Here is a 13,336-nt window from a genome sequence, read left to right as displayed (position 1 = left end):
GAGAAGTGGAAACGTCAGTGAAAACCAAAGGCCTCTTCAGTGGAACCAAAAACATGTTTCACTCCTGTCATCTTTTAGCCAAGTTAAGGGGAGTTAAAATCTCAGTCTGTCCCCTCCCAGTGCAAACATTTTCATCTCAAAAAACAGAGGAGTTCATTTGAAGTTTGTGTGCATGCTCACAGAAACTTATTAGAAGCCTTACCTTGATGCATTTTCTGACAGAGAAAGAAATGTGGCAGGGCCTACATGAGTTCATCTAAACTTATAGGCAGGGCATACTCAGGCTGTGGCGATATGCTTTTCTTCCAATTCAATTCCTTTATGATTATAAGGTGCCAATTGGATTTAAAGTACTTTTTTTCAATTTTTGTGATTTTTAGTTTGCTTTTTTTAACACCAAACAAAGTGAAACAGTTGAATGATGATGATGATGATGTCTACAGACTACATCAGGAGCCATATTTTCCCCCAAAAAAAGCACAGGGCACTGACATCTAAACTTTTTTTCAACCTAGCTTATAAACAAAGATTAAAATGAAGGATTTAAATTGTAAAAAAAAAGTTTTTTTTAAAAAAAAAATCTCCATTTAGAATTACAAATGAAGTCCCAATACTTTGATACATCAACATTTCCCACACCTAGGGCTTACACTGTGTAATTTAAGATCAGCCCATAAACATGTCCAGTCATTACACAAACAGGACCATTAGTCTTAATATTCTGTTATAGAATGGCCCAATTGGCCACAGCGTTAGCCACGTGCACAACTGCCAAAAGTTGGCCGATTAACTAACCACAATACAAAAGGGAGGCAGATGCAGAACATCACATGTCAAGGGGAACCTCCTAAAAACCCCTATCCAACAAATTCGAATTGCACTTACATACTATGCATGAACAGCGGTAGACATGGCAAGCGGTAACAGTGTGGCTGAGAGAAGATAAAAAAAAAAATTAACAGCTGAAGAAACTGACACTTGAGCACTAAGAAAATAGTGTGAACAGCTAGTCACTCGTCGAAGATAAACAAAGAGAAAGGGAACGTTTCGCTAAAAATCTCAAAAACCCAATAAGCAATATGAAAGCTGCTTTGTGGAACAAGCACCGCAGAAATGTCAAAGTAACTTGATAAAAAAACACTGTACAAGCAATTGTTAGATGAACTCTAGTATTTCATCACACATACAGAAAGGACTGTGTGGAGTTTGCATGTTCTCCTCATGCATTTGTGGGTTCTCCCTGGGTTCTCCGGCTTCCTCCCACAGTCCAAAAACATGCTCACCAGGTTAATTGGTCACTCTAAATTGTCCCTAGGTGTGAGTGTGTGTGTGAAAGGTTGTCCGTTTATATGTCAGCCCTGTGATTGACTGGCGACCAGCTCAGGGTGTACCCCGCCTCCCACCAAATGACATAGTCTTCACATATTTCCTCTTAGACGCTTACGCATAAGCACGACATCAGCCATCCTTCAAACAGCTGAACAGGTGTGGTAATCCTGCCCTTTGCATCTGTAATGGTGGAATCTACCCCCATTAAATTTAATGCTCTGTTGGGGCTTTAACCCTGCTGCTCATAATGTTCTTTTTCACCATTAGTATGAACAGTCCATTTTCCTTGCTGGGTGTGCATATGGCCCAGATTCTGGCCCCTTTTTTTGGGTCGCAGGGTCGCATAACTGAAGCATGAGAAGTTCACCAGATCATTAACCAATCAGTTCCCTCACTGTGCAGTTTGTCCTTTTAAAGGGGTAGTTCAGATTCTTTGAAGTAGAGTTGAATTATTTGGATTGAATATTTCACTAAATAAATGTCTGAATTCTATTTTGTTCATTTAGTTTCATGCTTCTTTTTGGCTCTAAGTCGTGGCTTACAAAGACAGCTGATGTCAACTGAGTCACTCTGATTTTTTGTTCATTTCTCATGGTGGCATGCTGGAATTTCTGTTGGAAAATTGGTGTCATTTAAAGCAATACTGACAATACTAACTGGGTTTCCTCGCTGAATCTCCTTCATTTTCAAAACAGGACCAAACTGTCAGTATCTATATTTAAAGGGTGTTCTCAATTTTTATAAAACAGAATCTCTCAAGTCTCACTCAAGTTCTCTGGAAAGGTAACAGAAGAAGTTTGATCTTAACTCAGTCTGATCAGACATCTGGATCAGCAGGAAATAACACAAGGCTAAGTTCCTCTTTTTGCTCTCTGCACAGTCACAAGTGTGCACACATACATACAGATTGACACAAATAAAACAACAGGTAAATGCAAGAGAGCGAAAGAAGAAATATCTACACCACCTGCAGAACAGGTATTTAAACACACCCACCAAGCACAATGTCTCACACACACTCACATACACTCACACACACCACACACACACACACACACACACACACACACACACACACACACACACACACACACACACACACACACACACACACACACAAACACACACAAACACACACTAAATACTGCATGTCTGAACAAGTCTAAACCACATGTCTGAAATTCCTTCTGACCAAGATGAGTGATGAAGGTGTGTGTGTGTGTGTGTGTGTGTGTGTGTGTGTGTGTGTGTGTGTGTGTGTGTGTGTGTGTGTGTGTGTGTGTGTGTGTGTGCGTGTGTGTGTGTGTGTGTGTGTGTGTTTTCATGGGTTCATGAACAACTCCCATTCATACTCCCCTGCTTCTACACCCAGGATGTGTCTGTAGTTGTATTGAAGACACCGCTCATGCAAACCTCTCTTCCTCTTTCACAAATCTCCCACTTTTTCTCTCTTGTTGGTTCAGATAAGAATCTTATCGCACACTGTTTCTTTACTGGTACTGACCATAAAGTATCAGTCATCTTCTAAGGGAAACTGCAGGAAGTTTGTAGTCAAAACAAATGGTTAAAAAAGGGCAACAAATTGCACTGACCTGTTTACAAAACAAATGTTAATACATCAAGCTTTGTTCCTGATATTCTTTTGCTTTTCTAGCTCACACAGTAGCTTCAAAATGAAGTAAATGATGTTGACATTAAACTCTTCATTTGTCAGTTTGTGGTATTAGTATTTCTGATATGATCTTATGAAAGTCGCAACTACAGAGGGTCAGTGTTAACACAGATAAGATTTTGTTGGTAAATTTTAAGTCTGTGATCATAATGATGGGCAGAGGTGGATATCCGTAAGTGGTTTCTGTTAGGAACCAATTTCAAAAGGTTTGATCCATCAACATTATTAGCTTTTATGATTAAATATTTTCTTGTCAATTCTTTACATTACGGAGTAGTGGCCGAACCTTACGAAGACAACACGTGACGTGCTACACATCAATCATGCAGAGAGATCACAGCATTCAAAAGCTTGGCTTCACTTCACCAAAAAGGATGCAGCTAACAACGCAAAGTACAATCTGTGCAATACTGTAATATCATGCAGGGGCGACAACACAACCAACATGTCAAAACATTTGTCGAAACACAGCGCTTAGTGCCATCATGTCAACTTTATAACTCAATAAAATGTTAAAACAGCACACCTGTTAGTTTACTTTTTTAAACCAACAAGATGTTTCCACAGATTTTGTTGAAGATGCCAAAACAAAAGTGTTACATCTTCCGCTGTTTTCATCCAATGACAGTTGCCAAAAACAGGCACATACAGTTTTGTGTATCACTTGTACTTCAGGAGCTCAAAACAGAAGAAAGACGCTGAGGATATTAATATTATCTTGTTTACTGTGTGGTTTTTATGTAAAAAGTGCATAATTAATTCAATACAATTTTATATATTTTATTTTATATATATTCCTACTAAGTATGTTCTGCAGCTAATAACCACATACTGCTCCTTTTAAACTAATTTGATGCACAGTAAGCAAAGCTAAGTACACTCTGAACTGTATGTCAATAAATCAATGCTTGTAGAGAACTTCAGTAAATATTAGTTTGTAAATCTTTCTTTGGTACTCTAAGTTAAGTCAGTAAATGTGACAAACAATGCAATATTTTGACAGTTATTCACAATGAAATGTGATTCAGCTTGAAATGGGATAATATTTTTTTCTTTTCCACTCAAAATGAAACAAATTTCAAATATAACTCTTGAACTTTATGTTAAAAAAAAATCTTACATCTCAAGGACGGCATTTATAAGCCTGGCATCTTTGAAGGGATATAGTCCTTTTTCAATACTCCTTTGAGTCTCTATCTGAAAATTTCTGCTTTAATGTTCTTAATAAAGCACTTGGCTGTGTTGAAATAAAAAAGACCTGCTGCATAACAAAACAGACACACTTTAAATGGATTTAGACAGGCTTATCTTTAATTTATGCCGTAGTTATTAAATCAGAGATTAATGTGTGTTTGTGGTGAAAGATTTGTCTGACCCATGTTGAAGTTACATCATTCACTTTCATTTTAAAAAAATGAACATCACAGAAACCCTTTTGACCTGTTCACATAATACTTGTTTATTAATCTTCTGCCTCATCTTTGATCCCTTTCTTTATTCACTAGCAGCATTTTTGTATTGTTTAGTCATTTAGAGAGCTGCTTCTTTTAGACCCAGGGTCAGCTTCATGTTTTGGAAACTGAATGCCTGACATATCTTTTTTGATGGGGCAGTTACCAATAAATGAATAACTTTTCCTGGTCTATTTATTGCTCTGATGAATATCTTTGAGTTGTTTTCTACTGTTATCTGCCAGTAAAGGTCCAAACAGCTCATTTTTTAATAAGAATTGGTTAGCAAATAAGACAACAGTGACCTAATCACCACAGAAGTAGCGCACACCCTGATGGTGGTGTGTATTGTTTCTTTACTACAATCTGATACAAGCATTTATCAATTAACAATCATTAAGCTTCAATCTGATTCAATAGCAATAACTAAAAATATGCAAAGAATAGCTTAACAGCTGCATTCCTAGCACTCAAATAACTACAGTCATTTTAAAATGGTTTAGTCTACCAACGCCAATTCAGAAACCAGTAGATGACATCACTGAGAGTATGTCCATGTTTTATTCAGTCTGTGATTGGACCGACAATGCTACCCTAAAACTGTGCTCCATTTCATTTTGTTATCAGACATTCAAGCAAAGCATATTATTTAACTGCCAATACTTTTCTCACGTTACACTCTCTGCAAACCTCTCACTGATGTTGTCTGCTTCGTCAAACCACCTGACATCAACTCCTCTTCACCACTATAAAACAGAAATTGCTGTTGGCAAACACTGTAATCCATGTTGGCAGCACAGCATGCTGTGAAAACTATTTAGGAGCTGCAAAGAAGGATTGATTTTAGTGAAACAAGTATTTCAAGGCTAATTAAAGGTGGTATTGGATTGGTGTTTTAACTGCTGTACGAGCCAATAACTCGGCCCCCATTGCACATGGTGCAGGGGGCATTTCTGATACTGCTGCATGGTATCAAGCATTAAAAATAGTCCTGCTTTTAGTATGATAAAGAACTCCCTTTTACATTTTTCCTGACATTTATTTATAGATTTAACCCTTATATTATGTTCTGCTGCCTGCAAATGCCTAAATCAGTTCTTACTTGGGGGTTGTCTGTTTGGTTTATCAGTAGATTAATGGTTTTCTGTATCTACAGTGAGCACAGTGATCACTTGCATAACAACAACCCTTGCAGCAGTTTGTTTGGACAAGCCGCCACCTGTCTTCAGGGTAACTGTCAGAAACTCACCATGAAACCCAATCTGACCACAGCTCTACCTGTGTAACCTTCTGATTGGTCACTGCTTTGTAAAGTGTTATGTGTGTGTGTGCGTGTGTGTGCATGCACTCAAATGTTTCAACTGCTCGGGGTAAGGCACCACACACTGGCTCAATTCAATCCAGGAGTCACTCCAGCACATGAAGTCTTAACTTTTCTCTATCCTCAGAGATGTTGACAAGTCAGGTGATGAGGACACTTCAGCTTTTCACTGCTTCTAAAATTGCACAACCTCGCATTAAACTCTCCTGAATACATGACTCTTAAGCAAGGGGGTGATGTGGAAACTTTGGTAATTTTCTTCCACACATGGTCACATGACTGAGGCTAGATGAGCAGAGGTGGGTGTCTGAAGGAGAGGATGGATCAGTAAAAAGGAGGAAATGATACTACAAGCAGACACACAACATTTGCTGCAGTCACACTGTGGTATGCAAGTGATTGAGGGGTGTCACTGCGTTGCTGTGAGGGGTCTGTTTATGAAACCATTTCCTGCAGTGGTGTGCGAATATATGCTTACCACAACTAGCAGCCCATCCACACTGAAACTGACACACACACACGCACACTCTCACAAATCCAATCAGGTTTCAAGCTGGCTTTTAGGGGAGAATAAAAAAAGCATAAGAAAATCTGACTTCCTGTTTCGTCTTATTTCTGCTCTGCCAAACGCAGACATCTCAGCTTTCAGCCCTCCACTGACTCTTCTACTCTTGCGTCTCACACTGTCTCTGCTGCATGAGCCTCTTCAGAGGATTCTCACTCTCATTTATCACAGTTGCCAAGCACCTGCTTTGAGTTTGACACCTGCCTGCTAACACCAACATGCTGTCTACGAAGAAAGAGCCAATAGGTCACTCTTACAGTGTGCAGACCAGAGGCTCTGAATTACAACAAACACATGCAAAAAAAACAAAAAAAACAAGATAGCAACACTTCTGCAAACAGTGAACATCCGTCCACACACCCACAGCCATATGCAGCAGAGGATTTGTGAATGAGGCTCTGCTCTTACCTTGGCACTGGAATCCCTGCTTTCCAAAGCCCCTGTGGACACAAGACAAGGAAGTGAGATTTTTTGGGTGCACAGACTATGACATGCACACACACACACACACACACACACACACACACACCCCCCCCCCCCCACACACACACACACACACACACACACACACACACACACACACACACACACACACACACACAAGCAGAGATATTCAATCACACCTACACAGGCATAAACACACACAGCTACTGCAGCAACAGAGGGGCCCTGTGTAAGTATGTCTCCAGCTGCATTCCTCCACCAGACCTCCAGTTTCAGAGATGGTTGGTGGGGTGATGATGCGGTAAACGCCCAGCAGCAGCGACTGCTCTGCGGCTGCCGACATCACCTCCTCCGGTAAGGCCTGCTGGTGGTGTCGCATTGGTGGAGGTGGAGGAGATGGCGCATCGCGGTGTTTTTGACAATGACAATGAATGAAACACTGCGGTGTCTGAGCAGTGTGGAAGGAGGCCGAACAGAGCCGCAGCAGCAAGTGAATCACCTGTGTCCCCACACACACACTCTCACTCTCTCTCCCGCACACACACAGCCACTCACCAGATGAAGTCCGTGCAGTGGCTGCAGAAGGTTGGCTGCTTGAAGAAGCGCGCGATGAACTTGTGGTTCTTTACCTCGTGCACATTCTTCTGGCGGAGGGCTCCCTGTCGGGCGAATCCGCGCGCGCTCTCTGGTACCTCTCCGTCGCTGCTGGGGTCAGCCATCTTAACGAGGAAGCGGCGGCGGTCCGAGAGAGACGAGGGGTGAGGAGAGAGCAGAGAGACAGAGGAGGGAGATAACGGAGGCAGCAGGGGAGAACGAGTTGCGGTGAAGGTGCCTCCTCCGCCTCCTCTCCGCCCCGCTGGCCGCCTCTGTGTCTCTCGTGCTGCCGGTGTTGGTCGGTCTGCGTCTCGCTCCCGCTGAAGCTGCCGCTACTCCTTCTTCCGGCGGGTCCCCGCGCCGCTCGCTTGCTTGCCCGTCCTCGCCAATGCGTTTCAGCTCACAACTCTCTCTTTATCTTTCTCCTCCTCCTCCTCCTCACTCTCTTTCCTTCCTTTTCCCTTCTCCCGACTCCCCCTCTTTTCTCCTCCTCACTCTCTTTGACATCCAAACCAAAACATGTGTGTGTACAGCTGTTCACATGTGTCACCACTACGAAGCAATCCTTCCGCGTCAATAGAAGCACAAGTCAAACCACAAGTGCTGCATATTTCCATTAAAGCGCGTCTAAAGGAGACTTAAAAACACACAACGTGAATTACCATGAAGGTGGACTCATTGGGCCTCAAAAAGCTACAGATAGGTTTAGGTACTCAGATAAACTGATAGTGCAGTGTCTTCACCAGTTTGTTTAGGCTACACCACAATATCCACCAGAGATAGCCCTTCATTGTTATCTGTTTGTGGGTTTCTTTTGTAAAACCTAGTGGGCTATTGTTCATGCTATTTTGTGGAAATTGTGTCATATTATTCTACAGCTTGTTATTCCAGTACAGTGATTACATTAATAATTTTGGTTTCTGTTTACACACCAAAAGAGACTGTTAATGCAGCTAAATCAAGTTAAGATGGCGAATGTGCAGTCATTAGCTTAAATTACAGTACATTATTGCACCCAACCAAAATATTGTCTCATGCGCATCACCCACTGAAACCACATCATTATAAATAAGGATGGAATTGTGTAATCGCAAATAAATCTATAACATTCCTATGAGTATAAGGTAAATTCTGTTCTGCTGTTAACATACATTTTGAACAGCCAAAGAGTTTGACTTTACCATGGGACCAGCTTAAATTGATGGTGTAACATGCAGCAGGGTGCAGGCTAACAAATATACATTTTGTATACATTTACATGTCAAACCAACCTGATGAAATTTGTTTAGGTTGCCCACTTCAACAAGTGGCAAGACTTTTTTTCCCCTCATTTCTCAGATGCTGCCTTCGCTTGAGACTTCTTCAAGGCTGATGAAGCTAAAACTAGCAGTGAAAAGTCTTTTGATTACCTGGCTTAAATTACCTTATCAGCAAAAACACTGAGAGCTGCCAGAGCACAACTCACTGAGCCCTGGGAGATGCATGCTTAAAAGATAGGTTCATATTTATATGAGGAGTTTTGTCCACCTGCAGGAAAAGATTCCATGTAAAATGTAACAAGGGCAGGATATATGTGCTGTATATTAATCTCATCAAACTATCGAAAACGATTGAGCATAGTGTTAGGTTAGGAGGAAGGCCAAAAGTCATGCTTGACCCACTTGTATCAGCTGACAGCTCATCTCCTTTAAGCAAATATCAAAATGCTTAAAAAAGTGCAACCTTATTTAGCCTGCATACTCTCTCTCCTTTACCTGCAAACTGCTTTAGAAATCCACCACCACCCCAGACTGATTTGCTCTTTTTTATCATCTCGAACAGCTGTATTCAAAATAACTTGATGCTTGTAGGACTGCATAGTGCTCATCAGAATGAAGTCTTGACCAGGTGTCATTTATCCAAAAACAGTTGCTAAGACTGGATATCCTAAAAATTTGGCAACTGTTCCTGGAGATATATGTACAGTATATTGTAGTCAGATGATATCCAATGAGTTCTAGGCTTGCCCCTTAATAAAACTTGCCTAAAGCTCATGTGAGTTGTTAGCAATCAAAGGGTCAGGTCCAGGTGCCAAACCATCAAGTTGATATCTTCCAATGATCTACCTGAATATGTTGCCACTGCTCCAAAAAGAAATACTTACACAAAACAGACAAACTGGTTTTTACAGAAGTTCAACTTTGAGAAGTATTCCTAAAATGGGGCTGCCTTAAATTTGTTTTTACTTGCTCTTACTTACAATCTACTCTGGAGTCTATTTTTGCTAAGATTACTGAATATGCATTACAAAAAGGATCTCTCAAATGTCAGCATGACATGATGGATTTTTACATTAGTGCCCATCTTTGTTCAAGCACATACTTCAAAATCTGCATCATGCACTAATGGAGATGCCAGTGAGGGGGTTGCACATAAACTGGCACTCTATGTTCCTGGAAAGTTCATGCTTGGTTCAAAAAGTAAACTGACCCCTAACCAGCAACTAGTCCCAAATTCCTACTTCAGACTTGGACTTGAACTTGAACTGGAGACCTTCCAGTTCCTGAGCCAGGACCATTCAGACCAAATACCCACCAGCCCAGAAGCATCCAAGGATAGGAAACATGATGTGTCAGAGTAAGCTGCCAGGATGGATATAAAGAAGTTTGACTCAACATTATTTAATGTTACACACTGACAGTTTGTAACTATTGCACTGTCAGAGCCACAACTTTTCACATCAGCAGCTGCCATTTTGGTTGTTTACAGATATTTGGTGAAGCTTCTCTGTATTACTATAACACTAAACCTGACACACATTAACCTGCTTTTCCTCAGCAGGTTGTCTCCCCAGGAACTAGGGAACTTTTGAGGAGCTGTGCATTTCAACATCTGGGACCAGGATCTGTTTTTTTTTTCAGAGAAGTTAATCTACACCCTGAAAACTCCCAACTCTGGAGGTCCAGGAACTTTGGAGAACATGGACTGCAAAGCTGAATGTTTCTAACTGGTGTATTGGTCTGTTGTTTTTATTTCACTTGCCTTTCACAATAACATTACACTCACTTGATTTTATTTCTCCTAGCCTGATAGCAGTAATGTGTCTGTCAGCTCTCTGTATCACAGTCTGGATAGTGACCCTGTTAACTCGAGACTTTTGGTGTGACACATCAGTAGATATCAAGTTTATAACAGCAGTTGAGAAGTCCTTGGGAATGTTTCTTAGTTTAGTTTTATTCCATGATCAAAATACACATAGGTATTTAATATAATCTAAAGCCATTTGCAACTGATGCATCAGACCTGAAGTTGCCAGTTAACAGGGTCATGCTTAAAGCCACATTATCGAGCTCTGCCATGGCTTTTGAAATTTGTCCCCTTGCTTTAATGCTGTTTTTTTTACTGCTTAAGTTACTGGATTTGTGTTGGACTACACTGGACTTCAGGCCTCAGTGGAAACACGGATGGCAGTGGACCCAGTTCCATGGAGAGAAGTTCCTCAAACTAAAGGTTCCTGGTTCCTAATGTCAAAAGCACCTTCAGATAAACAGTTGTGAATTGCCAGACCACATTCAGGTTTTACAGATTTGAGGATGGTATCAAAACTTTTGAACAGAGGCTATTGTCCTCCTCAGTGATTTGATACTCATCATCTGCCCTTTACCAACTGTTATTCTCTCTCCCTGTTACATGTTGCAGACCTTTCCTCAATTTCATAAATTCTTTAAAAAGCCTAACAAATATTGTTTAAAAATAAAGTGTAAATCATGTCAGACTTCACAGATGCAGCTGGTGATGAGGACATTTATTACACCCTTAAACCCACGACTGACATGAGGTTTACAGGCTTTAAAAAAAAAGTAAGATGACTTTGAGGTCTAAACTTGGAGCTTTTTTAACTACTGTCTAAAAAAATGTAAGAACTTTCGTCAATTGTATGGTTTTATGTAACTCCAGCTTAGTGAATTATCTGGTGAATGCAGCTTTATCTATTCACTCAATAGTTAAACTAGCCCTTTAAACCAAAAGTTGAAACTGAACAACAAACACAACCTTGTCAGCTTATTACACTCAAGTATTTTTTTTTTTGGTTAATGTTTCAGGAAAGATAAATTTGCTTAATGTGCTTTCGTAGATTATTGATTTTTTTTTTCTTTAAAGAAGATGATTACGTGATTTATTGATTGTAGCTGATCCTGTCTGATCACATCCAGACAAGGGACTGACAGAGCTGTCTGAAGCAGTCATGTCATGTGTAGGAGGTTATGTGTGAATGACACAAACCTCTGTCCCTGTCTTATGTCTGGACCTGTCATGTTACAGGTTGAGTGTGAGAAAATAGATTGAGAAAAGGTGTTTATCAGTCATCCACCCACTGCTTCAAACACTCAAACCAGCAAACGGCAACTATTGGGTATATTCACTGGGAAGACATGATGACGGTAAGAAAAGAAAATATAAGACAAGATAATCTTTTATTTGTTCGGTACCTCGGTAAGAAGATCCTTTCACTGAATGAGCTTCCCAGTGATGTTAATGTCTCCTGCAAGAGGTGGGACATGTCTGTCAGAGACAACACCTTGGCCATCATTCCCTTGTCAGCCACCACCTCCACAGAATCCAGAGGGCAGCCCAGGACAGAGCTGGCCTTCTTCACCAGTCTGTTTTGTCTCTTCCTGTCAGCAGCTGAGTTGCCACTACCCCTGCAGACTCCTGTGCAGAAACAGTCTGCTTTGTTTCTCCCCATACAGCATGTTTGAGTTTTAGGACTAGTACAGATTATTGTTCAGGTGGACACTACTCATCCTTGCTCATGTACTTGTGAGATTTCACATTCTCTGTGTCCCCCCTGTTCACTGGAGTGGGAGGTGTGAGGATTTTGCTTCCATGGCAGTCCACCACATGCTCCTTGGTTTTACCTAGCTTGAGCTGGAGGTGGGTCCGCAGGGTCAACTGGACCAGAGCTGGAACCATTCCCTTAAGGGACAACATTGCCGGACTTACTGATACTTCTGAGCCCTCCCCTCTAATGAAGGAGCTTCTGGTGATGCTAAACAAACCATGAGTATTGCTGATGAGTGTGTTTTGACATTTTCCCCAAAAAATGTACCAGCCTCTGAACATTTGTCAAAAAAATGTAATACCTCAAGAGAAGGATTAAAAGATTTAGAACTTCTTGTTTGACATGTTTTACCGGTGGAGTGTTTTAGAAATATAAGTCATTTATAAATAAAAAATATAGCTGTAAAGGTGGACTACACTTTATTGGCCTTTAGAAAAATAACCATACTACGTCTTTAGGTCTGGGTTTATGCTTGTTAATCTGGAGGGCATAGTGAGTGCAGCGATTTAAAAAAAAAAAACAAAAAAAAAAACAGTGCAACATGTTGTCTGAAAGAGTCAGGATGGAAAACCCTTCCAGCTGCTCACAGGTAGTGCTGGGTGAAACTGCTGTTCTGAAGTTAACCCAGTCTTTTCTTTCTCTGAATGCACTCTCTGTCTTCACGGCTGCAGTCTCTGAGGTGAAGATGCCGTTCAGCAGTGAACAAGTGGTGAGAAGAAAAGAAGAAGAGTTTGGAGCATTGCCAGTTTTCATGCCCATGCAAAAACCTTGTGGAAACTGGGTGTGTATTCCAAGCATTAAAACAGTTTTTCTCTTTTTGTGTGTGTGTCTGTTCGACAGCCTGGAGACACTGAGGACAAACACACTTTGAAACCCTAAGCCCTCCTCAGAGGATTTCTACTGCTTGTGAATCATAATAAAAATGACTCCTACCATTTGACCCAGGAACCTTTCCATAAAGGATTTAATCTACCACTATGAGTCCTTCCAGAAGGACTTGGCAAAGAATTTGCTAGGAAATGCAGTTTGCAAGTTGCTCTTAGGTATTAAACGCTCCCTTACAGACATATAAACCTAAATCTGATAAGTCCTACATCTTAGACATGCCCTTTTCTTCTGGGTTTTGCTGCATCAGCAA

General features: G+C 40.9%; 1 protein-coding gene across 2 annotated transcripts in view; it reads right to left on the bottom strand.

Annotated features, from left to right (window-relative positions):
- LOC141787137 (protein kinase C beta type) overlaps positions 1 to 7,936 on the bottom strand; it is a 41,086-nt gene extending 33,150 nt beyond the window's left edge. For both annotated transcript variants that reach the window (XM_074665414.1, XM_074665413.1), the window contains exons 1-2: positions 7,338 to 7,936; positions 6,747 to 6,778 (exon numbers count right to left, since the gene is read on the bottom strand). In XM_074665414.1, the coding sequence (XP_074521515.1) occupies positions 6,747 to 6,778; positions 7,338 to 7,501 (196 nt within the window). In that variant the 5' untranslated portion in view covers positions 7,502 to 7,936. The remainder of the gene's footprint in view (positions 1 to 6,746; positions 6,779 to 7,337) is intronic.
- Positions 7,937 to 13,336: the final 5,400 nt, after the last annotated feature.

The sequence above is a fragment of the Halichoeres trimaculatus genome, unplaced genomic scaffold, assembly GCF_033239565.1.
Source record: "Halichoeres trimaculatus isolate MK-OKI-2021-1 unplaced genomic scaffold, fHalTri1.1 fHalTri1_scaffold_2, whole genome shotgun sequence".
Lineage (NCBI taxonomy): Eukaryota > Metazoa > Chordata > Actinopteri > Labriformes > Labridae > Halichoeres > Halichoeres trimaculatus.
This window is presented reverse-complemented; position numbering and strand designations above follow the sequence as displayed.